The sequence below is a fragment of the Coturnix japonica genome, chromosome 23 (genome assembly GCF_054131305.1).
Source record: "Coturnix japonica strain WE chromosome 23, WE-NBRP24, whole genome shotgun sequence".
NCBI classification, from domain to species: domain Eukaryota; kingdom Metazoa; phylum Chordata; class Aves; order Galliformes; family Phasianidae; genus Coturnix; species Coturnix japonica.
In genome coordinates, this window is record NC_140685.1 from 2,660,290 (window position 1) to 2,687,000 (window position 26,711).

Below are 26,711 nucleotides of genomic sequence, written 5' to 3' on the forward strand. Positions count from 1 at the left end.
ATGTTTACTTAGCAATTAGCAATGGGGCTTTTTTTAGCCACGTTAATGGCAAAACAGGATGAAAATAAGAGCTTGGTCACGTTCTCCCTGCCAGGCAAATACTGCACACGTAGTTTCACGCTGTTGAAGCTCTCAGGTGTCACGGAATGCAGCACTGCTCAGCCGTGTGTTATGAAAACAACTCCTCATTCTGGGACACTTGTTTGTAGTTGAACCAAACGCTGCCAAATATTCACCTTTAACTGCTAATGGATTAAGTGAAACTGCACTCAGAGAACACCGGGCATGGAAGGAATGACGCTGTGAAGAAATAAGCAAACCACGTCATGTTTCCATAACACACAACCCGGAGGAGCTGCGTTACCAGAAGGGTTTCAAGCAGCACCAATACAACTCGTGTGTGCTTTTATTCCTCCTGGAACATCGCAGACCACAACGACACAAACCAAAGCACTTTGTCCTCTATAAACACAGCGCAATTAAGCGGCGCTCTGACTGCCAGCCCCCTACTGCTCCAACACAGCAGTTCAAACGTCTCCCTTTAGAAAGCGGAGTTCAATCGCCACCATCAGGCGCTGCTCCCTTCCAGCCCTACAGCTGCAGAGATCGCTCCCAAAGCCTCATTTCAATCCGTGCCAAACCCGAGTCCCTTCCACAGAAGAATCGTTGCGCAAAGCCCCACAACAGCGCTGCAACTTCAAAGCAAGTTCAAAACGCCGCTTTGTAACAACAGCCGGCAGCAAAGAGACCATCTCGCGTCCTATTACAGCCCTACCATAAAGATGGGCCTCTAAGGGAGCCGGGCGCCGGGCCGTACCTTAGCCGAGCTCTCCCCGTTGCGCCGGTGCCGGCTGCGCTCCTGGATCCGCTCGGCCACCTCTTGGGCCAGCTGGCAGGCGGCGTCGTACTGCGACAGCCTGAGGGACGGGAGGGGAACGGAGTCAGTGCGGCTGGGCCCGGAACCGACACCGGGCAGGCCTCGGAACCCCAGCCCTCCAGGCCTAGCCCCAGGTCCAGGCCCAGGCCCAGGCCTAGCCCCAGTCCAGGTCCAGCGCTCCAGCCCGCCCCCCGCCCCGCCGCGGCCTGCCCTCACCAGGGGTCCGGAGCCATCACAGCCACCCGGAAGTATCACTAACCCGGAAGTATCCGCGTCCCCCCTCTGTGTCGCGTGACGACGGTGGCCGTCAAGGTTCAATCCGCGCCGGCGCGCGCGGTCCGCGGTGGAAGTGAGCGCAGTAGTGCTGGCAGTAGGAGGGCTGGATGCAATGCAGTGCGGTGGTACCAAACCCCAGCCCCTGTCCTGTACATCCCCACGGCATGGGATCCCTATGGCTGGATGTTGGCGTTGCTATTCCTATGGTGTTAGTGTGGCCATGGGATAAAGAGCAGCACAACCCCTGGGTGCCTTATGGCAGGTATGGGGACAGCAATAGGGAATGGACAGGGCAGGGATAGAAGGCAGAGAAGGGGTGAGGATATCCCTTGGGATCCCAGGCCATACAGAGCAATGGAGAGGGCTGGGCAGTGACATAGGCTGAGTCCATGTGCTTCTTCCCCATCTTCCAATGGGCAGAGATTTGCTGGCATTGAATTTTGCAGGCAGGGTGTGATGCTGGGAAGCCGTGATGCTGCCGTGTTGACACTGTCAATATTTGGGCTGTGGATGGCTCGTGAGCGCCCTGCAGTAAAACCAACAGCCCTGGCATTTATAGCAGCCCTCTGCCAATGCATGCGGGCACTGGGGCTTGGTGTCCCATTGGCCACAGTTTTATGATGCATATCACTGCCGATATGGGCAGGTGCCCTAAAAGCAGTGACAGTGTGATAGTGATGTTTTATTGGCCTCATTATATGGGATTATTGCTTCATTTAGCCCAGTGTGACACACCTTGCATCACTGCCATGGACCCAGCAGGTCCTGCTGTGGTCATCCTACCCTGCTGAAGTACAGAAACATGCCTGGAATTGTGGTATTTGGGGCTCTACGAAGCAGCTGCTGAGCTGGGAGGTCCAGCAGGGGATGTTCGAATGTGCTTTGCCATCCCTTCACCATTCTTTGCCCACAGCAGTGGTGCCCCATCCATGGAGGTGCCCCAGGCTGTGGATGGGCCCTGGGCAGCCTGAGCTGGAGGGTTGGTGAGCCCCCACATTGGGATGGGGGGCTGTGAGGACCCTTCCAACCCAACCATGCAGCGGGGTCTCTGGTTTTGCTTTGTCCCCAGATGCCCCCAGTGCTTTCACCCACTGACACCCCCCAGTGCTGCTTGTGGCACTGCCCAGCTGAGTGCACCGTGCTGCCAGAAGGGCATCGTTTTGTCCTCACAGCCCCAACCCCTCTCAGCAGCTGGCTCCCAGCCCTTACCATTCACATGCTCCAATTCCCCACTCCCTGAGACCCGCACCATCCAGCAGGAAGCGGTTCCCAAACTGTTTACCATGTTTATGCTTCCTCTGCTCAAGGACGGTCCTCCCTCACCCCCTCACACCTGGGAGTGAACGTGAAATAAAGGTTATCCTTGGGGAGAAAAACAAGCCATGTGGCTCAACGGCTGTGTTGCTGTTTTGATGCCTATCTCATTACCTCCCCGGTCTCAGAGCTGTGTTGGGCACAAAGGGGTGACCGAGGCGTGGGAGCTGCTCCACCCCTCGTGCTATTTACACCAAACACGTGCCCTGCATGCAGAAGGTGCATTAAAGGCAGGGCAGCAGCTGCAGCGAGGCAGCAGCACTGGGGCTGTGTGCAGTGTGTGCATGCTGCAGGTGGGGCTCAGCCTGCCCCATGCCCCTGAAGGGGCGGCCAGAGCCTTCCCTGCAGAGCTGGATGGGGATGGTGGAGATGGCAGCAGCGCTGAGCAAGGTGAGTGAGCACCATACTGGGGATGGGGCCTGGGCTGGGGATATCTCCTAGGCCAGGTGCCTGCAGCCAGGTGGGCTCAGTGTGGTGGTACTTGTGGCTTCTCTCCTACAGCAAGTACAGGGGCAATTTGTGAATCACGACAGTACTCAGGCGTATGAATAACCCTGCTCCATCCCCTCTGTTTTATCCTGTTTTTTTATGGCCATGTGGCTGTGCTGAGTGTTCCTGTGTGACCCCCCGTGTTTTCAGCCTGGTGTTCTGCCTGAGTCCCAGCCCGGCTGCTCAGAGCAGGATGGGATGCCCTGCAGAGCTGAGCTGGCTGGGCTGAGCCTGAGCAGGAGCCGAACTGAGCCAGCACGGTGCAAGCAGACCCGGACCCAGCCACCTGCGTGTGGCTCTGTGGCTGTGGCCAGGCTGTCCCTGGGTGTCCCCCTCGATCCAGAGCAGAGAGGTGCACAATCCCAGTACCACAGGTGGGAGCTGAATCCCCCTCACATCTGAGTGAGCACATCTAACATGATACACCAGAGAATTAAGGTGTGTGCTAACTGGCTGTATCCTGTTGGCTATTAGGTTCCTGGCACAACTCCGATGGAAACAAGTGGGATGCAGGGCTGAACCCAGCATTAACCCCAAGGAAAATACCTCTGCTTTCTCCCTAGGAGGAGCTCAAACCCTGCTCACAGCGCTGCTCTGTGTGAAGCCATTCCCACCGCCAGAGGCTTCGCACAAGACCGTGCTGGGCAACCTGGCTGGGTTCATGGGGCACACGGGGACATGGAGAACATGGACCTGCTGAGCCCTCAAGGGATGGGGGCCATTCTGTCCTATCTCTTAGCAGGGAGGAGGTGGGTGCAGTGTCAGATTAAAGCTCTTTGTCCCACAGTGCTGCTCAGCTCCTCTCCCATCACCGTGGTGGTCACACCAGAGGATGACTCATGGCATATTAGTGGCTCCTGTGCAGGCAATGGGCAGTTTGTGGACTGGGACCAGATGCCAGAGGTGGAGCAGCAGGCAGATCCACCCGAGGACACGCTCAGCCGACCCCTCAAGGAGCTGAAGAAGCTGGCGAGGGAGGGCTGCTGGGCCACCAGCCGCACACTGAGAGCTGCAGCTTATCAGCAGCTGTGCCAGCGTGTCGCCTGCCGCCTTGTCACCCCTGATGCCCTGGTGTATGGGGATGTGGCCATGCGGCTCTTTGGAAAGCACAGCTCCAGCTCCCACCCGCTGCCCGATTTCCTTGGGGGGTGCCCCCTGCCCACGTACTGCCTTAACATGGATGGGGTCGTGGCGCTGAAGAAGATCCTCATCTGCATCGGCAACTTGTTCCCTGACATCACCTACAGCCCCGCGCTGCCTTCACTGGTGGCTCTGCTGCTGCACTACAGTGAGGACGAGGCTCAGTGCTTCGAGAACATCTCCCGCCTCATTGCCAGCAATGCCCCTCACACCAGCTACATTGACCAGTCCTTCCTGGCCCACCAGGCTTCCTGCATGACGTTTGGGGACCTGGCCAACAAGCACTGCCCAGCAGCGCACAAGCTGATAGCCAGCGTGTCCGAGAACGTCTTTGAGGTGTACTCTGAGTGGCTGTCCTGGCTCTTCCGTGACCTCCCCTTCAGCTATGCCATCCGTGTGTTTGATGTCTTCCTGCTGGAGGGGCAGAAGGTGCTGTACCGCATCGCCCTGGCCCTGCTGAAGCAGTACAGGGTGTCAGTGAGCTCTGCAGAGCAGGAGGGGACCGACACCAAGGCAGAACTGCAGGCCTTTGTGCAGAACATTGCCCAGCACATCACTGTTGACAAGCTCTTGGAGAGAGCGTTTGGCATCCGGCTGTTCTCCCGCAAGGAAATTTGGTTGCTGCAGATGGCCAACAGGAAAGCACTGATGGAGAGGGGCATCACCATGGTGCAGGGCAGGTAGGAAGCTGGCCTGTTTGCCTGCAGCGCCAATGATGCTTTTGGGGTGAAGTGGGCAAGCAATGGGTTCCAGTAGGAATGGAGCACAGGGGAGCTCCAGTGGGATCATGGTGCATAACAGCACATTAGGGGTATGCCAGCTGAGCACTGACCCACTCCTCCCTCCCACAGGCAGTCCTTCCACCTGGCTGTGGACATGCAGAGCTTCAGCTCCAGCATTGTATCAGCTCAGGAGATGCGCATCATCTGGTCCTGGATCCCCGAGCGCTTCTCCCTCTTCCCCCCACTGCTGCTCTTCACCACCTCAGAAGATGGGTACAGCCTGCAGAGGTGAGCACCATCTGCCTGGGGGGCTGGGTCAGACAGACAGACATAACACTGGGTAAGGGGCTGCTCTAATGCTTGGCATAGTGGCCATGCTTGCACTATAAGCATGCCCTCAGCTCAGGGGAGATGAGCAAGAGCCCCACATCTAAATGTCCCAGCCCCATAGAGGGAAGCCCTGCAGTATTTCACCTTACCACAGCAGCACTGGGGCTCACAGGGTGGGTGTCAGGCAGGAGCCTGGGCTCCAGGTGGATGAGAAGCACATAAAGAATAAATGCAAGCTTGCTCCATGGGGCATCCCCCCGAGCCTGGTGCTGAGAGTACGTGGGTGGATTTAATGTTTGGATTTATGTGAGCCATTACCCGCACTGCTGAGCAAAACCGATGCCTTGAGAAATCCCAAAGCCAACTCCCCAATGCTGGCACCAACAGAGGAGCTGCCTCAGCTCAGTCCCTGGTCTCAGCCCTGCACCAACGCAGCTTCCTTGTGCACCCCCAGGTTTTACTCATGCTGTGAAGGTTATGAACCGACGGTGCTGCTCCTAAAAACAACAGAGGGGGAGGTAAGTATTTCCTGTGCATTGAGGTGGGCTGTGCTGTGTGACAGGGGAAGGTGCCCCCTGCCACCAATGCTGGCTCCACCACAGTGCTGCAGGGACACCAAGAGGCGCCTCAGACACTGGCTTAAGTGGGGGCTGCAAGTTAAAGAGGAGTATGTGAGATGCAGAGAGGCTGTGAGAGAGGCTTTATTCAACATGGAGACTAAACCATGAAGCCTTTGCTAAGCAGACTGCTCTGAAGTCAGCAGATGCTTTGCCTTAGCCAGGACTTCCTTTTAGTGCATTAAATGCAACAATCGCTCCTTGACTGTGAGAGTAGCTACATGAGGGAAATGGAGTGAAGTAAATACAGCCCTTAAAACATTTGAAAGTCGTGGAATAGCTGCAGAATTACCTGAGCCAGGCGTCTTCCCAGGGACTTTGAGAGTGGCTCATAAACCTATATTTTATGTCTGCACTCTCCATCAACCAGCTGAGCTGAGCTCTGTAAATAGTTCAGGCATCCTAGAGATTTATTGGCCAAGTCCCGACCTCCCACACCCAGCACTCGAGTGCAGTGAAGAGAGAAACACTGCTGCCCCCAGGGCCTTGTGCAGACAATGAGAAGCGACTTATAAAACCTTGTCTCCTGCACATTTTAGCTCGTTTTCTCCCCTATATTGTCCCAGGGAGAGGCAGAGCCTTTGCTGTGCTGAGCTCCCTGTGCTCTCTCCCACAGGTGTGTGGGGCTTTCCTCTCCTCTGATTGGAGTGAAAGGAAGAAGAACGGGCTGACATCGGGCTTTTTTGGGACAGGGGAATGCTTCGTGTTCACTGTAAGTCAATTTTATGCTTATGGGCTCGTCTTTCATTGCTATGTTGTTCCTCTAACTCCAGGCATGGTGGCACAACCATCTTTTAGGATGTTCTGTTGGAGCAGAAAAAATATCAATAAATGGAGAACCATCTCCCAGAGCATCCTAAAGGGATGGCAGTGGGACAGCATGTGCTGCAGGGAGGGGATCCTTAAGCTGTCCCTTCCCTGCTGCAGGTCTGGCACACACCACTGTGGTCCCCAGGCAGCCATGCAGTGATACCTCCAAGGATGGGGCTCACTGTCTTTCTCTTGCTTTCCAGGTGCGCCCTGAGATGGAGAGGTACGAGTGGGTGTTCATCAAGAAGCCAGAGCTGGCCAAAGCCATGCCACGCTCACGCCAGCGGTCACCATCACCCATTCCCACACCCCCGCTCAGCTCCTCCCCGCACAGCCGCAGTGCCAGCCCCAACCTCCTCACTGTGCCTGCACCGCAGAGGAAGGGCCGCCTGTCCCCATTCCTGGCCATCAGGCATTTCCTCCTGCCATCCAAAACAGCCTCCATGTTCATGTCTGGCTCTCGGGATGGGATCGTTATTGGTAATTATCTAAAGGCAGGTGCCTGTGTCCAGCAGGCAGCTGCTATGACTGAAAAGAGCCCCCCTCCAGGTTAAAATCCATAAGGCAGAGACCTCCTGTCTTTGCACTCAAAGTCAGGGGAGATGAAGTCAGTCCCCTCTTCCTCAGATCAGCAGGAGAATGAAGGGCTGCATAAGGGCTCACATGTCCCTTTTGGGAGCTCCAGAGCAGCTCCCAGCTGAGCAGGAGCCCTGCATCCCAAACCTCCCAGCCAGATGTGGACCCTTCCTGGCCCTTTCCTCTGCATCTTGCAATGACTGAGAGGAGATGTGGGTGGGGAACAGCTTGCAGAAGAGCCAGGCACGATCCCCTGGGGCAGATGCACCAGCTGGATGTGACAGCTCTGCAGTGCAGCCACAAGAAACATTGCTGAGAGATGGGCAGCGTCTGCTGGGGCAGCAAAGGGTGACCACAGATCCCAACACCTGATGTGCTTTTGCAGGTGGAGGTGGAGGCCAAGCACTGTCCCTGGACGCCAACCTGCTCTGGGGACGCACAGAACCCTGCGAGACCTTTGACAACCCTCCGCTCTGCCAGGAGAACTTCAAGGTGCAGCTCCTGGAGGTGTGGGGCTTTCAAAACACTTAGGGCCCATGAGGTCGGCTCCTCACTGTGCTGCTCACCAGGATAGGAACAACTCAGCACCAGTCATGGCTGCAGCATGACTGCTACCATCCCTGCCAGCAGCTCTGTGTGTGTCTGTGCTCAATGTCCTCCCTCTCCGTTGTCACCATCCAGGTTTGCACAAGGAGGGCTGTAAGTGTCCCAAACAAGGCTCCTCTCACAGCTCAGATATGGCTCCACCTGCTCTGCTCCCATTCAGGATGCTGGAGGGGGCCTCAGTGGGAGTCTTGAGTCTAGACAACACCCAAGGTGCAAAGTTCACCCTCAGAGCTTTGCACATCTCGCTTCTCACCCCAGCCCAAGTGCCCCTTTGAGATGTGGGTGGGCTCTGAGGTTAGCAGGACTCACCTGGGTCAGGCACTGACTGCCATCCAACGTGCTGCAAAAGGCTTCTTGTTTGTTCTTGTTCCAGCCTGCAGCAAGGCACTGCCTGGCATTTATACCTCTGCAGCCCACACAGCCTTCTCAATTTAGCATTACACCAGAGACCCATAAGCACAACAAGTAGCCTGTGTAAAACTGCGAGCTGTTAATAGCCTTAATTAGCACAACCCTGATTACCTGGCTCCAGGTTCCTCAGTATTTTCTGCTGCCTGACCCCTGCAGGATATTCCATCCAGCTCCACATCCCTCACAACTCCCTCTTTCCTCCCATAAAGCTGCTTTCCCTTCTGCAGTGAAGTGATGCACAGCCCTCCATCGGCCATCCAGTCTAACCTGCCCCCATCAGCAGCTGCTTTGGGCTCCAGCACAGATACAAGGGCTGCTCTGGGGTGCCCTGGGGGCAGTGCAGAATCCTGCAGGTCAATTCAGTGCTGCTGCCTGCAGGTCGGAGCTGTAAATCACAGTCAATGCTGAGACGCTGGTTGCACACGCTGCCTGTATTGCCGCTTCTAAAGAGATACTGCAGTCCTTTCCTCCCTGTGCTTTATTCCGTTACTGCATAAAGCTCTAAATTCTCGGAGAATAAAAGAAATAGCAGAGACCTGGAGGTTCCAAATGGGTACAAACATCCCCGTCGGGTCCCTCGAACCCGGCACTATAAGAGGCGGAGCGCGCAGGCTCCGTTACCATAGAGCTCGAGACGCCGTCGGGAAGCGGTGGCGATGGCGACCGCGACGCCGGAGGAGGGGGAGGCGGGGAGGTTGGAGCTGAGGGCGGCCATCGGCTTTAACGGTACCGGCATTACATGGGGTGGGGGGCAGTTAGGGGGGTATGGAGCAGATTGGGGCAGCTGGAGGGGGAATGAGGCACCCTGGGGGTGGGGGGGGCGGGGGGGGCAGTTGGGGGCCACGGTGGGGCAGGTTGGGGGGCAGGTTGGGGGGCAGTGGCTGGATTTATGCTTGTCCAGGAGCAGAGCTGTGCACCACGTCCCCATATGGGGGCAGGAGCTCAGGGAGAAGAGATAGAGGCTTCAGAGCAAGCAAATTCAAACTGAATAGAGGGATTCGCTGCTTATGTATGTCTAATTGCCCAGCTCAGTGGAATGAGAGAAGCTTCGTTTCAAAATAAAACCAAATCCTCCGGCACAAAGCACAGCTGAGAACAGCCCCATGGCCTGGCAGTGAATGGGGGCAATGATCGTGCTTTGCAGCCACCCAACTTGCTGGGAGATGTGCAGCTGCTTTGGGGCAACACAAAGTGCAGATGCAGCCTTCACAAACCAACACTGCTCATGCAGGACCTGCAGGGATGAAGGGTTCAGTCCTTAGGGCTGGGTGGATCTTCTGTAAAGGGCACCCTTGAATTGCACATGGGATTGTGCTGCTCTGGGTGGGAGCTGGGAGCTGGTTTTGCCTTCATTGAGTATGAGGAACTGTGATCAGGTCTGCCTGCAGTGCCAGGGTGCTGACAGTCACCATGCCTTGTGCTTTGCCCCTCTGGTAGGACACGTTCCCTCAGGCCTGATCTGTCACCCTGACAACAAGCACCTTCTCTACCCGCTGGGATGCACTGTGGTTATCCAGGACCTGGCCAGCAAGAAGCAAACCTTCCTGCACGGCCACACCAACAACGTCTCCTGCGTTGTCGTGTCAAGCAGTGGGAACTACGTTGCCTCTGGACAAGTCACCTTCATGGGCTTCAAGGTGGATAACCCTCAATGTTTAACCACTGAGCAGAAACATGGAGTTCTCACCAAGCAGCATCAGTCATTTTCACTTGTTTTTAATCTGCTGGAAAACAAATGCCTGTAGTGGGAGGGCAATGCAAAGAATGGAAGACTGTGTCTGCACCTTCATATTAGAGATATTAGGATCAGGGTAACCAGATTGGGGGATCTCTTAGTCCTTCTTATTGAAAGTGCTGTGGACATGTGGCAGCCTAAATCCCATTAGATCACATTTAAAGTTGTTAATGGTTTAATAGTTTAATGCTTATTGAGCTGAGGCAGTGGGGAGACATCAGTTATGGCCATGGGGAGGCATCAGCTATTTGCTTTATCAGCACTTTAAAATGTCAGTCAAATACTCTTCCAACACTGGTGTCTCATAGTAAACTTTGATTCTGGAAGGAATCAGATCCTCATGGCTGGCAATTGGAATAATGCTTTATACAGCATCTAATGTGAAGCACATCCCTATTGCAGTGCACTGGGCTGAAATAAACTAACCTTCTGCTGGGCTGCTTCTGAGAAACTCCCTTCCTATCAGAGCTCTTAGTGTGTCTCAGCTAGCGCTCTGACTTGTGCTTTGCGCTGCAGGCAGACATCATCCTGTGGGACTTTCAGAAGAAGGAGCTGCTCGCTCGGCTGTCCCTTCACAAGGGTAAAATTGAAGGACTGGCATTCTCTCCAAATGACCTTTATCTCGTGTCACTGGGAGGCCGGGATGATGGCAGGTAAAGCTTTCCCATTCTTAGGCACAACTCCTGCCACGTTGCGGGGCACTGAATGATGTGCTAAGGGGAAAATCCTTCCTCCTCCTTCAGGCACTTTGATGGCATCTCTTTAGAGCATCCCATCTGGGTTGGCACACCAGTGTGCAGGGCAGGGGAAGATGAGGGGAGAAGCTAATTCTGAAGTTGGTTTTGTCACCCAGAAATGAGATGACAGCTGCGTTGTTCTGAAGGTCAACAAGTGGAATAAAGGATATTTTAGACTAGATTCTATGGGAGATAAGATTCGACTTATGCTCAGGAGGGGGAATACAACAAATACACATCCCCACCTCCTTAACAAGAGACATAATCCTCGATTCCATGCCTTAATGTGAAGGCTTTTCTTGGATAAACTGTCTGCAAGGTGACTTTTAGTGCTTATCTTTTGGGAACAAACAGCAGGCAAACAGTCTTTAGTGCTCATCCTTTTGGGAACAGACTGCAGGAAGAAAAGTTTGGGGGTTGTTTTGTGTTGTTTTCTTTCTGGTAAGTTTTTAAGCAGCATTAAAAAAGCAAAGTATTTTAACACCCTTCCTTCCCTCTGCAGCGTGGTGGTGTGGAACATCTCACAAAGGGAGGCTGTCTGTGGGAGCCCTGCCGCAGCTCGGAGTGCAGGCGCTGTGACTGTCGTGCAGTGCTCAGCATGCAGAGATGAGATGTTTGTTACTGCTGGATGGTAAGGCTGTGTTGACTACAAGAACCCCTACGAGGAAAAATCCCCCAGACCCATCTCCTTTTTCAGAGCCTTGACTTAAATAGGAGGCTTCTTCTCAATGGGCTCGTGAATAACCAGCAGCTTGTCTCTTTAAAGCATATGTTCTACACATAAGAGCATGCTTTCAAAGCAGCACGCATGGACCTGAGTGTTTCATTTCTGTTCTTTATAGCAGGATTTTTGCTCAACATTCCCTCTGCAGTCCTTAAAACATTTAGTTCCCAGTGTCTGCACAAGAAAAGCAGCCAACGAGCAGCTCAGTGCCTTATTAATGTAAGGAGAATGATATCTGATGGACTGTTGGATCTTCTCCTACCCTTGGCAGATGCAATGCACAATTGGCCTCTGGCCTGGATCACAAGTTGTTACAAAAAGCCACATTTCCCATGGATTTGAGACAGCCCCCATGGATCTAACCTGGCTTTTAAACTTGCCAAGATCCTGCAGCTCCCTTTAAATCAAGGAAAGGCTTGGATGCCCTTGTGCTTGTAAGTGCTGGTCTTTGCAGCTGTAACACTCTGTGAAATATAAGGGTGTTAAGGCACTGTATTGCTTCTTAGCTGTCAATCAGACTGTGCTAGCAAATAGTGTCTGGTGCTGCTCATTTCCTGTTCTAAAAAGCAGGGCTCCTACAGTGCATGTCTCCATTGGGAATGAATATCCAGGTTGTTACACGCCTTCCCTATCATTCTAGAGTGAATTTTTGCTGAGCCTTGAAGATTTTTTACTTATATGGGAAAAAAAATCTTCCATAAGAGACAGCCAGGATTGCTTCTGGCCTCTCTGGTATTGTTCTTTCTCCTCCTGATCAAGATTTCAGGGTAATATAACCTTATAAAGGTTGTCTCATTCTCCTAATAACGATTGAGTTATTTCCAGCATCCATTCCATACACGGATTGTGTTTTCCTCTGTGTTTTTCTGCAGTGAGACCATTCGAGTGTGGGAATTGGATCTACCAAACAGAAAACTGCGACCAACTGATTGCCAGGTGGGGCAGCTGAGAAGAGTGGTCACAAGCCTTAAGGTGAGTGTCAGCCAAAGCAACTGGGCTGAACTAAGCAGCTCCCACAGGGTAGAGAAAGGCTCCGAGCTTTTATAGTGATGCTAAAGATGGTAATTAGAACTGCATGATGGCACCGTGGTCGCTGCATCTTGGCTGATGGCAGATGGTCCTCCACAGGTTCTTTATGCTGGGAAAGTCTTTTGAATGGTGCACTTTGTTCCAGAGAATTCACCTTTTTGCTTCCAAGTATTTGCTTGGAAAACCTTTTACACAGAGCAGCATTACAGATCCTGGTGAATGCTGATGTGAGAGCACTGGCTGTGTACCCTCAGGGTAAATCCTGGCAATGGAATAAAGCTATTTAGGCAGCAGACAGCAAGGTGTTGGGACAAGAGCATCAGTATCTGGGCCACAATCTCGTTTTCCACTCTTTCTTATAGATAACAGATGATGACAGTTATTTCTATGCTGGCACATCAACTGGTGACATCCTGAAAGTGAACACAAAGAACAAGCTGATGACTGAATATGGGCCTCAAAAGAAGTTTTCGTTGGTGAGTAGAAGCTCCGTCACTCCTTTCTTTTTCCTCTTTATTAGTGACTGAAATTAGGACAATCTCCAGGAGAACCATTAGAAAGCTGATGCATGAAGCCCACCACAAGTGGAATGGGAGTCAGCGTGGGTGTGTGTGATATAGTGGATATCCAGGTGAATGGAGCACTGTGAGTCATTGAGAACAACACAGGATGGGAACATGGCTGCAGAGGAGCAAGGACCAGAGTAAGGGCAAACTGAAGAGAGAAAAGATGAGGGGAGAGAACAGCCTGTGTCCTGTTTGTGTGGTTCTGTAGTGCAACCGGAGAGTCTTGGGATCATAGCTGTGCCAGCACAGTCACCTGTGGGTTAGGGTTGGGTCAAGAATGGATTCAGCTGAATTTAGTTGTTTTGCTCCTCTCTGAGGTCTTGTCTCCATCAGGACACTTAGTTGATATCCAGCTATCCAATACTTAATTTAAAGCAATGTGACTAAGATACACCAAGCTTGCTGTGCTGAGTGCTAACATCACGACTCAGCTTGAATGGTTACGCTTGGTGGGTCCCACCAGGCTTTGCTGGGATTTCTGTGGCACTACAGAGAAATTAAAGTGTAAAAATGGCTTATTTTTGGCTCCTGTTTTGAGGGAGGTTTGGTCTTTACCCTTTTCCCACAGCACTTGACATGACGTGGCTCTCACAGGCAAGGCTCCAATTGACGTTATTCACAGATTTCAGTGTTCCCTACTTTTGAAAGTCAGTCCCCAGAGTCTGTGTTGGCACCTGTGGAATCCACAATTAGGTTCTGCTTGGAAGAATCTATTTCAATGACTTGCTCAGCATCGCAAAGAGTTCAGGCAGAGGCTGCTATCTCCAATTCAGTTCTTCTGGACCACGTTAAGGTTTCTCATCTGAAATGTGATCTGTGCTCTTCCCTTCTTCATTGCAATTATTCTCCCATCACACGTTACTACATTATACCCCTTATGACCAACCTCTGTAACAGCTTCATCTTCCCCACTCATGAGGTCAGTGCAAATAGCACTGTAGGTAATAGAACCAAAGAGTTTATTATGGTGCTTATGCACAGCTGGGACAAACATAAAAGCATTGTGCAGCGTCCATTGGCTCTATTGCTTTATGAGCCTCCTCACCTCAAGGTCCCTTCAACAAAGTTTCTTTGTTTGCTTGCAGTTGAGCCTTGCAGGTCTCTGTGCAATGATCCACAGGCAGGAATGCTTCTGGAGGAGGAGCTTTTTGTTGGCAGGGAGTTGTAATGAAAAGCAATTGGCAACTGTTAGAATGCTTGTTCTTGCTTTCTCTTTATTTGTTGCTGTATTTGTGGCTGTTTGGTGGAGGGGGTGATACCTTAGGAATTCAAACACTTTCCTGATGGTGTCACAACAGTTTTCCAGCAGTCATCCTGCAGTGTTTTGCATCCATGATGTTCCCATGTCCTGGCCAAGGTCTTGATGATTGAATATCCCTTCCCTTTTCAAACGCTGGCATGATTTCACTCCTATATCTAACATTTCACGTACAGCCTGGAGCACCTGGCTGCAGCCGCACAGCGTTCTGAACTCCCTTGCCTTCTGGAGTGAGGGAAAGGTGCCAAATGCCTTTGAAACAAACCCTCACAGAAGATGTACCTTCGAGTCCATCACTGAAGCAGCAATCAGCTGGGGTTGTTAGCAGGAGGCTGTGCAGTTTGGAAGTCAAAAGACAGCTCAGGGCCCCTTAGTGAAAAGCAGAGGCTCAAGGCCAGACCATATCCCCATCCTTATTAAGAAGAACTTTGGTGTATCACTAGCTTCAGCTGGCATTGCTTCTAATAGTGAAAACCTGAAGAAAAACAAGCATGCAAGAGGCTGACAGGATGCTAGGGAGAAGGTAAGATCCCAAAGTGGATGTCACAGCTGTCAGCCAGCCCTGTGGATGAGACCTGAGCTACCAGGCAATAACCCAGCTTACATTTTGTTTTATTCATGGTTGGTTGAGGCAGCTGGGTGAGAGATACCGTGTGTGTTTTGGCAGGGGGAGAGGCAGGAAGGCATTCACATTGCAGGGCTATTTGTTGTTTCCATCCAGCATCCTCCTCTACCATGTTACTCAAAATGAAGGTGAGTTTTTTGACACTCATAGGCTCTTCAGGTGCTCCCTTCCTTGTTTCCTTTCTGCTCTCTTCCATGGCTCTTACCAATTTAATCCAATTCCCATTTTAGAGTGGGAAGTTCATCAGGATCCCAGAGCAATACAGTGTTGTATCAGTCAATGAGGGTGTGCTGGTGCATTTTTATCTCCAGCTGCTCTCAGACTCACCCTCGTACTTCCAGTTCTCCCTTTCTGGCTGCATGCTGTGATCCCCCCTTGTACCCACCCAGTGCACATCCCTGCACACAAATTGCACGCTGTCACTGCACTGTCAGCAAGCCCTCTTGGTACACAAGTCAGTTCTAATGTTATATGACAGACATTTCCAATTGTAGCACAGCCTTCAACATCAGAAGAGCAAAAATTCATAGCTCCTTGCTATACCTCCTTGCTTTGGAACCGCCCTGGTGGCTTTGCTGCAGTTCCCCCTTAAAAGCTGTATGTATGTGGACGTGTGCATCCCTGCAAGCCTTGGCAGCAGTGTCAGCAGGGAACCACAAGACCCTGAAACTCCATCCCACAATGAAGATGCCTTTAAAGAGGGAGTTTAGCTGCTGCCTAATTGAGGGGGAGGTGTTTATTGAAAACAGCTTTGGTAGATCTTAGAGGGATGTTTCCTTTAGATCTGTAATGATGTGTTTACTCTTTAGACGTGATCTGAAGTTGTCTTTGTTTGTGTTTGGAAGAGGAGTGGCACTTTTAAACAACTTGTTTCACATCTCAGTGGAGTTCAGTGCATTCCTGTCTGTAAAGAGAGTTTCACCATTTACCCCATTATCCCCACTGCAGCCTCGAGGAGCTGTAGGGTAACCAGTCAGACATGGAGTGGGATGTGGAACTGCAAATGGATGTTCAGCAATAGACAGACATATTGCACTGTAAACAGAATATTGAACTAAGGTGCAATGGGTTTCACAGGGCACCAGAGAACTCTGCAAGAGATCAGAATGGGACAAAGAGCAAATATCCCTGCAGGGAGGGAACACACAGGCTGCGTTTGTGCTGGTATCTTTATTTATCATCACACTTCAAAGCAGTGGTTGCTTTTCCTAAGAGGTAAATAATGAATGGGGATATTTTTAACCTACGTTTCACCTACAAGAGGACTGCCAGTGTTATAAAACAGAGCTCTTGCTGCATCCTTAATGTGAACTGCTTGACATGGTGAGTAACAAGAGCAACTCCCAGAGCTGTGTGCACTTGTGGGGATTCCAAGAGCAGCCTGGATGAGGAAGAAGCACTAAACCCAGGCTGAACTAAACTCTGATTGTGAGAACTTTGCAATGAATCCTGGTCAGTTTGGGATTTTGCTCCCTGCAATGCACGTGGGATTGATCCCAATGTTACTCAGTCCTTAACACAGTGCAGGCACAAGGCTGATGGAATGCCAGGCAGAAACAACCAAAAAGCCTTGGTGATATTATGGAGGATAAGGAATTAATCTGTTTTAAGCAGCTATCCACATATAAGTGTAATTTATCTTTTTTTTCCACCGAAAAAGAATAGAAAGAAGAAAACATCACTTTGCTTCTGCTTGTTTGGGCAACAGAACCAAAGTAATTGGCCTTTCTCTGTAGCTTTCAGAGCATCTTTTCCAATAGCACTGACCTCTCAATAGCTCAAATGTCACTTCTGTTTTCTCCTCTGCCTTGATTTCTTTCTCACATTCCTTAGAGCTTCATTCCTTTCCGCAGAGAAAATGGACACTTTCTGGCTTTGATTCTTTTTACCACTCCTGCAGTCTGTAATCCTGAAATACCCCAGGGATGGGCCAGATTAATGATTGAAGAGAACAGAAGTGCTGGATGCTACTGCTTAGATTTCAAATGCTGGCTCCTATGTACATTCAAAATTCAGAGGTCGAGTGCATGGCAATGATTCCTTCCTAAAGTATAAATGTATCATTATTCTGATTTACTTGTCGGTTCTGCTTTGAGAATCCATTTCTTTTTGCTGTGACAACATGAAGCACAGGGATTCTTTGTCCAGGACAAACCCCACTAGTCAGAAGTTGTGTTCACAGAGCAATGGGAGCTCAGTCTTAAAGGAAAACATCACAACAAGGCTGTGAAACTGCATCCAGTACGAGTTGCTTTGTGATAGAACTTAAGTTTCAGTCCAAGTTGGCATGAGCCTTATGGCATAAGGCTCCTCTGTTTTCTTTCAGTTCCACCCCCATTACCCCCCAGAGTGTTTTGTTGAGTGAGAACAAGATCTGACCCTAGACAAGCACTTTCACCCCTTTTGCAACCAGTTTTCAACTGTCAGAAATGGTCAGCAATGGGTCTGTTGTATGTGTATGAAAGACCAGCACTACTTGAGGCGGAGCAGAACAGCAGCAGGATGACTTTGTGAGGCTGGAAATGTTGTGGTAACACTGGGGATTGATTTCTTTCTGACCATAGCGTGGTGGTACTTTAGCTGTTGGAAAAGCATTTCTGCTTTTCCTAATGGCTGACCCCCTGTTGGTTTACTCAGCTAATAGCAGAAACCTGTTTTGATGGGCTGATTGATTTCCGAAGCCTTACTGCCACCAGTGTGTTTTATTGGTGGTTTCTGTGAGGTGGCATGGGGTACTTCAGACAGCGAGAGGAGCCTGGAATGCAGGGGGTGCATCCTAAGAGCAGCTTTGCCAAAGGGTGCTTAGGCCGAGTTTCATCTGCTGTTTTCATCCTTCTGTTCTATATCTATAAAGCACCAGTGGAAGGAAAAGTGGAGGTGCTGATGTATATTGTATATTGTATATTGCATATTGTATATTGTATATTGTATATTGCATATTGCTTGCTGGAGCAAGGTAAGGATGTGTAAGTTCCTATGTGATCCCAGCTGCACAGAGGGCTTTGTGCTGGTGCAGTTCCTTAAACTCTCCCACTGTAGACATCCACACATATCTGTAATTAATAACTCTTTTCTTCCCATTCCATCCATAAAACCACTTTTTAGCCTAAGTCGGTCAAAGAGTACTGCTAAAGCCATATCTGAGTGATGTGGACAACACCATAGGGAGCATCATTAATACCCCATTGTGTTATTCAGTGTGGCTGTGCTTGCAACTGCTTCCATCCGGTTGTGCTTTAATTCCCTTCTCTCTTAGGGAATCACGGCATTGCTTTTGCTGAAGACAGGAGATGTGATAATCGGCACAGGAGAAGGGACTGTAGCACTGTGTAAAGGCTCAAGCTACAAAGTGATCAAGTGAGTCTGCAGATGGGGGGATCAGAAGGGTGGAGGTGAAGGCTCCCCAAAGGCTGGTGGACTAAGGACCAGTCCTTCCTTTGGAATGGCACAATCCAAATCAACCTCAGGTGTTCTGAAAATGGATCTTATGTTTGCAGCATAAGGAATGTGAAGTAAATTCTGTGTGCTTCTGCATCAGATGGCCCTACTCATAGGTCACTTCAAATGGCCATTTTCAAACGGCATTAAGAGTCAGATCTCAAAGTGATGTAAAGTGGGACAGGTCTGTTGAGGTCAGTGAAGCCACGTTCCCTTACACCACCTGAGGGAGATGAGGATTTGCCATTTAAAAAGTGTTTGCTGAAGAAAGTGCTCTCACTGATTTCACAGGCGTGTCTTAAAGTGCTGGAGTGCTCGCAGGGCTTCTTTCCGTATATGAGATTGTATATGAGATATATGAGATAGCTGCAGGCTTCACTTTCCAGTAGTTGATTTGGAAATCAGGCTTGCAGCTCATTGTTTTACACTGTTTGTACAGCCAACTCCAGCACTCAGCTCAGTAAAGGCAAAGCTCTGTATGAGTTTAACCACTCCAGAAGTTCTAAGCTGAACGGGAATGTTGCTCAATACGTGATATTTAAGTGCACTTAAGCAAAAGAGGTTTTTCCATTCTCTTCCCAGGAGTTTTCAGGTTCAAGGCGATGTCACTTCCCTGACACGCAGAGGTCATGGCCACCAGTTCTTTGTGGGGACCAAAGCCTGCCAGATCTATCGGGTGAACTTCACGGCGTTTAAAGAGGAGCTGATCACCACCTGCCACAGCGATGCTGTGAACGACATCGTGTTTCCTTTGTGAGTACAGCTGGCTGCGATGCTTTGGGCTGCCAGGGGAGCTGCAAGGAAGGTCAGGAGCTGGTTGTTTCCTCTCCCCACACAGAGAATGGCAGCTTGATCCCAAAGAGAGCATTGATTTTGGGCATGGTGTTGTTGCATTGCTTCTTTATCAGATCAGATCTCATCAAGGTGTAACACAGCATACAGGGAAGGTGCAAAATGCTCCTCCTCCTTTGTCACCAGCCTGAAAAATCCACTTACTTCTCATTCAATGAGTAAATCATTTGGAGCTTTAGGGTAATCTGATGCTAATATTCCCAACTGGCACATCTGTGTCACAGAGGTATTTGGATGAGCAGGCTTTAGTGTGAGGACTGCAGTTCCACATCTTTACATGCCTGTTTTAAACATCTTATTTGCTAACTGCTCTCGAGCAGTGCCTGGCACTGAGCAGGAATTACAGGCTTAATTTCCCTGTTCTGGTGTATTTCAGGATGCTTAAATCACTGACGTTGTTCTGCTGTGTGAAGCACCTGCGCAAAGCTTGGCCTGAAAGAGGCTGCACTTTTGCTGGGCCGATTTTCCTTGGCCTGATTTGCTTTGCTGGTGACTCTGAACAAAAGCATGCGGTGCTCTCTAAATTTCACTCTCTGTCATATCCAGAGGATATGTGGTTTGGTTGTCTTTGTGCATAATTGATGTATCGCTTTATGCCAAAGTGAGTTAATCTCATCCTGCAGAAAGCAGTGGTGGTGGCATAAAGCCATGCCCACATATGCCCACATCTCCTTTTGTTTGTTGCTTATTTTAAGAGCTTATTTCAAAGAATTCAGCCCCATGGTCTTTGAAACATTGCAAGTCTTCTTAATTCAAACTTCTATACCGACTGTACTATGAACAGGCTTTTACTGCTTCCCCCATTGCCTTCAGCAACATTAAACAGGATTCATCCAGTAAGCAAGATAAAAAATGACATCTTCACAATGTGAGGCTGCTGTTGGTTGTTGATGTCAAACCTGGGCAGCCAGCACCTCTACCTCCTCTTTTCTCTCTACTGTATACAACACCTGAAGGTTATTAGAGGTTCCATCTTGGAAGTCAGCATCCCAACATCAATAAAGTTCTTTATGCCCCATTTGAAATTCACTGTACCAAACCAGGGGAGATCTTTGTGATAAAGGTCTTTCAGCCTTAACTACATTGATCCCTATGGTGAGGATTACAGCTGAACACCACCAGCTGAGCTTTAAGGGATGAATTACGATCCCATGTAGAAGCTGCGTTCTCCTCTCATTAGCTCTTCTCTCTGATCACCCCAGTGGAACTTCGGATTTGTTTGCAACCTGCTCCAAAGATGACATTCGGGTATGGCACACCCCAGAGAACAGGGAGCTCCTCCGAATCGTCATCCCCAACATGACCTGCTACGCCATCGAGTTCATGAGGGATGGCAAGAGTATCATTTCAGGTAACGTGCAGCCCCAGCCCATGGGTGAGTCCAGTCTGTAAGTGCTACCCGGTGTAATAAGCATCATCAGTATGTAAGAATGAAGTAAGACAAAAGCTGGGGGCTGTTGCAGGTGATTGCTGTGACCCTCCTCTATCACCAAACCAGTTTGCCCACAACCATAACCAAGAAAAAGTATTAAATTTTAACACTTTATGTGAGGCTACACAGTATAAAGGAATGTAAGAAGGGTTTGTTTGTAATGGAAAGTAACGAAGGCATGAGGAACGTCTCTTGTGCCTGGATAATCTGTTTCTTTTTGTTCATCAGGTTGGAACGATGGAAAAATCCGTGCCTTCTTGCCAGAGAGTGGCCGGGAAATGTATGTCATTAACAATGCCCACAGCATGGGAGTGAGAGCCATCGCTGCTACAAGTGACTGCCGGAGGATCATTAGTGGAGGAGGTAAAGGGCAGGTAAATTCTTGCTTTGAAAACCTGGCGCAGCTTTGTGCCTCATCACAGGACCTGGGAATTGTCTGAAACTGCTCAGTCAGAAAGGGAGCTATTCTGAGCTTACACGGGAGCAGAGAACCGAGTTTGAAAGTATTAGCCTTTGATATGTGCAAATCTCTTGTTCTCAGAGGGCTTCATGTGAAACAATGCCCCGATTTCTTCTGGCATGTTGGTCTTGAAAAATCATTCTAACGTAGAACGTGCTCTTAATCCTTTCTGTTCATTTGTCTCTCCCCCCTGTTTGGCTTATCTGCATTAGTCATTGCTTGCAAGCCTGTGTCTCACTGTGCTCTAGCACAGATTTGCTTCCTGGCATTGCTCTGATCCAGTCAAATACAACCTGTATGAACTCAGTTAACAGCACAACATTTGCTTCCTGTGGCTGTATTGTCTATGGGCAACTCCCTGATCCTTTGGGTTCAGTATTACCTGATTTAGGTGGTAACGCTTATAGAAGACTCCGATAACTTGACTTCCAACACAGTTATGAGAACACCCCAACATGAAGAACAGAACTCAGAAGGCATCATACCCGTGCACTCCAACACTGTTATTCCAGCTGTATATTAAGTATATTAAAATGGACTTGGGAGGTTCATATTCAGTTTCTTGCTTCACTTTGCTCTTCCTCCCTGCAGTCTGGTGTGCTCTCAGAACCAGATGTTTAAGTGCATCCTGATGGATTTAACTGCTCACAATGCTCAGTTTCTGTACCCTGATCACTGTGCATGCTGAAGATTGCACAGGAAGTCTTGAACAACGAGGCACTGAAATCTGGTCTTGCAAGTCTCAGGCAAATATCCCCATCTTTCAAAATCAGCTTGTGCCTCAGCTCTCCTGCAGAGTGATAGAGAGTGGTAGCAGCAGCGCTGCCTTGTCTCACTGCATAAAGACATTAGAGATGATGAGCCACTTCAACCCTTCACTAATAAAAGCACAGTGAAGTACCTTGGATGATTAGTGCTGGAGGATGCAGGAGATGGAAGACCTAGATTCTGTATGAAGGCACAGAGTGGCACAGGCTGTGGTTAGTTGCTCTCTGAATTGAAAAAGACAGCTGGGACAGAATTAAAGCTAGAAGGTTGGTTAAGTAGAAATGAGAACTGCAGGGGGGCATTTGCTGCATTCATTCAAAAGGGAAAGGAGTGCTCTGAAATGCTAATGGTTCTGTCAAAATCAATCATCTGAAAGCTCTGACGGCCGGGGTTGCTTGAGGTATCTGAATGCTCTGATCATTTAGGCAGCAGGAATTGGCCGTACAGATCCCATAGGTAACTCAGCATCAGACTTGAAAACACGGAAGGTTAACATTCTCTGCTTTGGATCTCAGTGCGCAATACTAAATTCGCACTAGCGTTTGACCTTAGTGAAATGTAAAAGCAAATTGATATCACGGAGCTTGGCACTTATGGGACAGCAAATGCAAGGTGTGAAGGATCAAGTCCTCGAAGCAGAAAGATTGCTGCCCTTACCTCCCCTGGGAGAAGAGACGCTTTCAAGGCATGTATTCCACATCAAAGATTTAAAGAGCTGTTTTGTATTTACTTACTAGCATTATAGATGTACCACAAGTACCAGGTAGCTTTCCAAACTCAGTTTCAGAAGCCTTGCTCTTCGATCTGTAGAACACTGCTGGAAATACATCATGTGTTAGGAGCTTATTCTCAATGGAGAAACAATGAACTGAAATTTGTGTGAATGGGGTTCACCAAAACATTCATTTAGAGCTGGAGAAATAGAGAGCAGCCTGTTGAGATTCCATTGCCGTGTGAGTTATAAAGGGGATGGAGGGTTTGGGGGGGTTCTGAGGTCAAACAGAACTGGATGGGACAGAGCTGATGTTTGCTGCTGATTTGCAGGTGAGGGTCTGGGCAATTGGTGAGAAAACTTACAAACTGGAAGGAGTTCTGAAGGAGCACACTTCTGCTGTGTCTTGTATTAAGATTAAGAAGAATGACAAAGAGTGTGCCACAGCCAGCCTTGATGGGACCTGCATCATCTGGGATATTGGGTAAGGAGATGGGTTGGTATTGCGAGGTACTTAAAGTGTCTGCGCTGGGTCACTGTGTCCTACTTGGGACACCACGTGGTGAGAATAAGGGGGAAAGGAGTTTAGACAAGCATTGGTCCCGAGCTGTTCTGTTGTATCAGATCCTGTTTAGCCGAGGGGATGGAGCAGACAGTGATTCCTGCTGGCTGTTTTCCAGCACGGTGTGATTCTTCACAAGCTATTGCAGATCTCCAGTTGTTGTGTACTGTGATAGGGACAAGGACACTTTTTGCATAGCACCAAGATTCTGGATTCAAAACCTTTGTTTAGTGTGACAACAGATCAAAAGTCCTGTGATACAGCTGTGGTGGGGAACAGAACTGATGACCCCAATAGGTATCATGAAGCCCTGAACTCATGCTAACACCTGTTAATGATCAAGTAGAAAGATATCTGGAAAGAGAGAGAGTTCATGCAATCAAAGTTTGGGCTTTGACCTTATTGCTTTCTCCTATTTTGGGGTGTTTTGCAGACGTTTTACAAGAAAACAAATGATTCTGGCCAACACATTGTTCAAATGCGTGTGTTACCATCCTGAAGAGTATCAGCTGATCACCAGTGGGACAGACAGGAAGGTAAGCTGAACTAGAGCAATTCTGTTGGTAGTCATTGCAGAACACAACATCTGGTTATGGGCATTTCACAGTCACACAAGGCTGTCATCAGACCAGGCTGTGCCAGCTTGGGAAGCTTTCCTAGGGAAGCAGAGGCTCATGATGAAGCTCCTGTACGTCTGCAGTAGTTCATAGTGCAGGACAGAGCTGACATCTTTGTGCTCTTTATGCACAACTGAACTTCTGTCTCTTCTCTGCTCTCCAGATTGCATACTGGGAGGTGTATGATGGCTCTGCAATCAGAGATTTTGAAGGCTCGCTATCAGGTTCCATCAATGGGATGGACATCACATCAGATGGGGCATACTTTGTCACAGGTGAGTGAGTGGATGAAACTAGAAAAGAGGAGGCCATGTTAGGGCCAGGAAAAGCAAGACAATGAAACAGAAGTCTCAGTAGAGCAAGAAAAAAATGAACAAAGAAAACACAGAATAAAACAAATCACTGCAGAAAAATACTCAGGAAGATGCTGTGATACAGACCTGGATGATATTACGGTTCAGTCTTGCAAGATGTAATTTAGAGGTGAAGATGAGGTTTGAATGTTCCCAAGGGAACACAAGGCTGCACCTCGCCCTGCTCCTCATTTGTTTTCATCATGTTTGCAATGCACTTGACTGCTTCTTTTCAGGTGTCCTGCTGTCATTTTCCTGGTTACACACGGCTCCAGGCTCCATCCAGCCTCAGGCTCACATGTTCCCAACTGTGGTGACATCTCTTCTGGGAGCCTGCTGCTATTGTGCATACCAAGCTAAGCCAGCAGGCTTTGTGCCAGCACCAGTTCCTTTAGGTTAACCCTATAGCAGTGCTGGTGTAGGGCGTTTGGAAGGCCTGCCATACTGGTAGCAATTGCTGTTCAGAGCTTACTGTGAGCTTCTGGTTCAGGTCCTGAGCAGCCTCATGGCCACCACCTCTCTGCTGCAGCTGAACAGAAGTAGGCTTTGCTATAACACTCAATACAGCACATCCCACCCTTCCTCAATTAAAGAATGCCCGAGTACTCTCTGCCTATCAGCTGGGAACAAACAGCAGCAGGACTCCGTGTAATCCTTCATTCTTCCTTCATGCCCAATGCAGGAGGTGACGACCACCTGGTGAAAATGTGGGACTACAACGAGGGGACGGTGACTCACATTGGAGTTGGCCATAGTGGCAACATCACCCGTCTGAAGATCTGCCCTGGGAAAAAGTACATTGTGAGTGTGAGCGCAGATGGTGCCATCCTGCTCTGGAAGTACCCAGGCTGTCCTTAACACAGGAGCTGCTGTGCTGCTGCTTCCTCAGCCAGCCCTGAAAGTCCTTTCTTCTCAGAGCTGAGGTTTTCAAAGCACTTTTATTATTAGAGGAGATACTATTTTTCTACTCTCCGGTATGAATTTATTGGATCCTCCGGATATCGTTTCTAGCACTGAACACACAGGCCTGATTTTTAGCAGGGAGGCTGATTTCATATTCCACTTAGTTTGGAATGGAAGTATTCACCACTTCTGACAATCCTGGGCTGTTTGGTTACTGCCACCTTCCCTGGCAGCCCCCCATTCTGCCCTTGTTCATGTGGCCTCTCATTTGTGTGTGTTCTCTCTCTCCTTTCCTCCCTATCCCTTTCTGTCCCTTTCCTTAATGAATAACTTGTTGTGTCAATTCAGTCTTCTGTGTCCGTTTTAATTTCTCTGGTCCTGATTAAGGAGAAAAGCCCTCAGCTCCAGCTCAGCTGTTTGACTATGAAACTCTTTTGAGTCAAGCATTGAAACCAAGGTCGTTCTCAAAGGAATTTGGGGTCTTTGGGGCTTCTTCATTTGCACTTCCCAATTTAAAGCTCTCTTCAGAGGCCTGATTTCCAAGACTGAGAGCACAGCTATTACTAGTAATGCCAGCTGGATGCATGTAAATTCCTGGTCATTGCCCTAATTTTCTAAATGGGCTCCAAATATGCATGAAATATGTGTTTTGTCCCAGGATGAGTATCTGGGATCACATCTAGTGCTGTAAGTGACAGCTCTGATGGTACAGCCTGCTCCAAGATCAGTGCAGGCAGCCGGTCTGTGAAATGATGCCAGCAGAGTGAATGTTTCTATTGCAGGCACTGATGGCCTGAGGGAGTTGGTTCATAAATGAAAACTGGTCACAGTGTTGGATTCTTAATGTAAAGACTTACAGAGACTGAAGTTAAATGATATTTCAGTTGGGTACCATCATGCCCAGGTTGACTTTATTAGCTGTTTTGATATGCAGAGGGGGATAGGGACTGAAAAGTAGAGTTGCTCATCATTCTTTCTATGCCACGACCGATGTTTGCTGCTCATAGCACATCCCTCTGCTCTGGCTCTGGTGGTATCTGTGCACCATGATGTTGCCCATCAACCACCACGCAGCTCATCTTCCTTCTGCTTGAAATATCCCTGCTAATAAGTAACAGAATCTTGAGCAAAGGAATCAAGTCATTCCTTCCCCTTTCTCTCTGGATTCGAGGCTGGTTGCTATGCAGCTGTAAACACTCCAGCAGGTTTTACAAGCTCTGCAGCAGCACTCAGTGTGGCTTGGAAGGCGGGATCAAACCACTGGAATGTGGGATGGACAGGCAAAACATTTGTGCTTGTGTAGGAGAATGAAAACAAAGCTGTGAGTGGGAGCCAGGCAGGCAGCCCAGCGACCCATGTCCTCCCTACCCAGCCAGGAGCAGCCCAGGTTACAGCTGTGCCAGCCCCAGCTCACACCAGTAGATGTGGAGCCCAGCAGAGCTTGGCCATGCCATGCCAACACGCCAAGAGCCCCAGCTCACTCTCACTTCAGCAAAGCAATTCTATTCCATTCATTCCACTCTCATCAGTGATGAAGGACAGCCCTGTGAACGATGGAGATCTCTGATGCTTGGGGTGTTGGCGCTGTTACCCAGCAGCGTGGCGGAGGCAAGCAGAGCTGCTCCCATCACATCAGCAAAGCCCAGAGGTGTCGGTGCCAGCAGCTGTGTTTGCACACACGCTGCATATGCTGCTGACATCTCTCCCCTGCACCGCTGTGTTCCCGGCAGGAGGAGCAGCAGCAGCAGCAAGGCAGAGCAGCAGCAAAGCGT

At 49.5% G+C, this 26,711-nt stretch overlaps 3 protein-coding genes across 9 annotated transcripts in view; 2 read left to right on the plus strand and 1 right to left on the minus strand.

Annotated features, from left to right (window-relative positions):
* The window catches only part of STX8 (syntaxin 8), a 69,493-nt gene extending 68,366 nt beyond the window's left edge, over positions 1-1,127 (minus strand). For all 7 annotated transcript variants that reach the window (XR_014936743.1, XM_015879927.3, XM_015879930.2 and 4 more), the window contains exons 1-2: positions 1,094-1,127; positions 818-917 (exon numbers count right to left, since the gene is read on the minus strand). Coding sequence is in view for 6 of the 7 variants with exons in the window: in XM_015879927.3 (XP_015735413.2) it covers positions 818-917; positions 1,094-1,110 (117 nt within the window). In the remaining variant the exon portion in view is untranslated. The remainder of the gene's footprint in view (positions 1-817; positions 918-1,093) is intronic.
* Positions 1,128-2,678: 1,551 nt separating this feature from the next.
* LOC107322252 (TBC1 domain family member 24-like) lies at positions 2,679-8,703 on the plus strand. The gene is made up of 7 exons (XM_015880106.3): positions 2,679-2,857; positions 3,744-4,776; positions 4,948-5,106; positions 5,603-5,666; positions 6,382-6,477; positions 6,779-7,055; positions 7,537-8,703. The coding sequence occupies exons 1-7, from the start codon at positions 2,752-2,754 to the stop codon at positions 7,680-7,682; spliced, it is 1,881 nt and encodes a 626-aa protein (XP_015735592.2). The 5' UTR covers positions 2,679-2,751; the 3' UTR covers positions 7,683-8,703.
* A 29-nt stretch (positions 8,704-8,732) lies between these two features.
* On the plus strand, positions 8,733-25,286 carry CFAP52 (cilia and flagella associated protein 52). The gene is made up of 14 exons (XM_015880107.3): positions 8,733-8,894; positions 9,606-9,805; positions 10,420-10,556; positions 11,143-11,271; positions 12,237-12,336; positions 12,756-12,869; positions 18,099-18,199; positions 18,863-19,033; positions 20,335-20,483; positions 20,793-20,938; positions 22,837-22,988; positions 23,500-23,602; positions 23,847-23,958; positions 24,719-25,286. Exons 1-14 carry the CDS (start codon positions 8,825-8,827, stop codon positions 24,892-24,894), a joined length of 1,860 nt encoding a protein of 619 aa, XP_015735593.1. The 5' UTR covers positions 8,733-8,824; the 3' UTR covers positions 24,895-25,286.
* Positions 25,287-26,711: the final 1,425 nt, after the last annotated feature.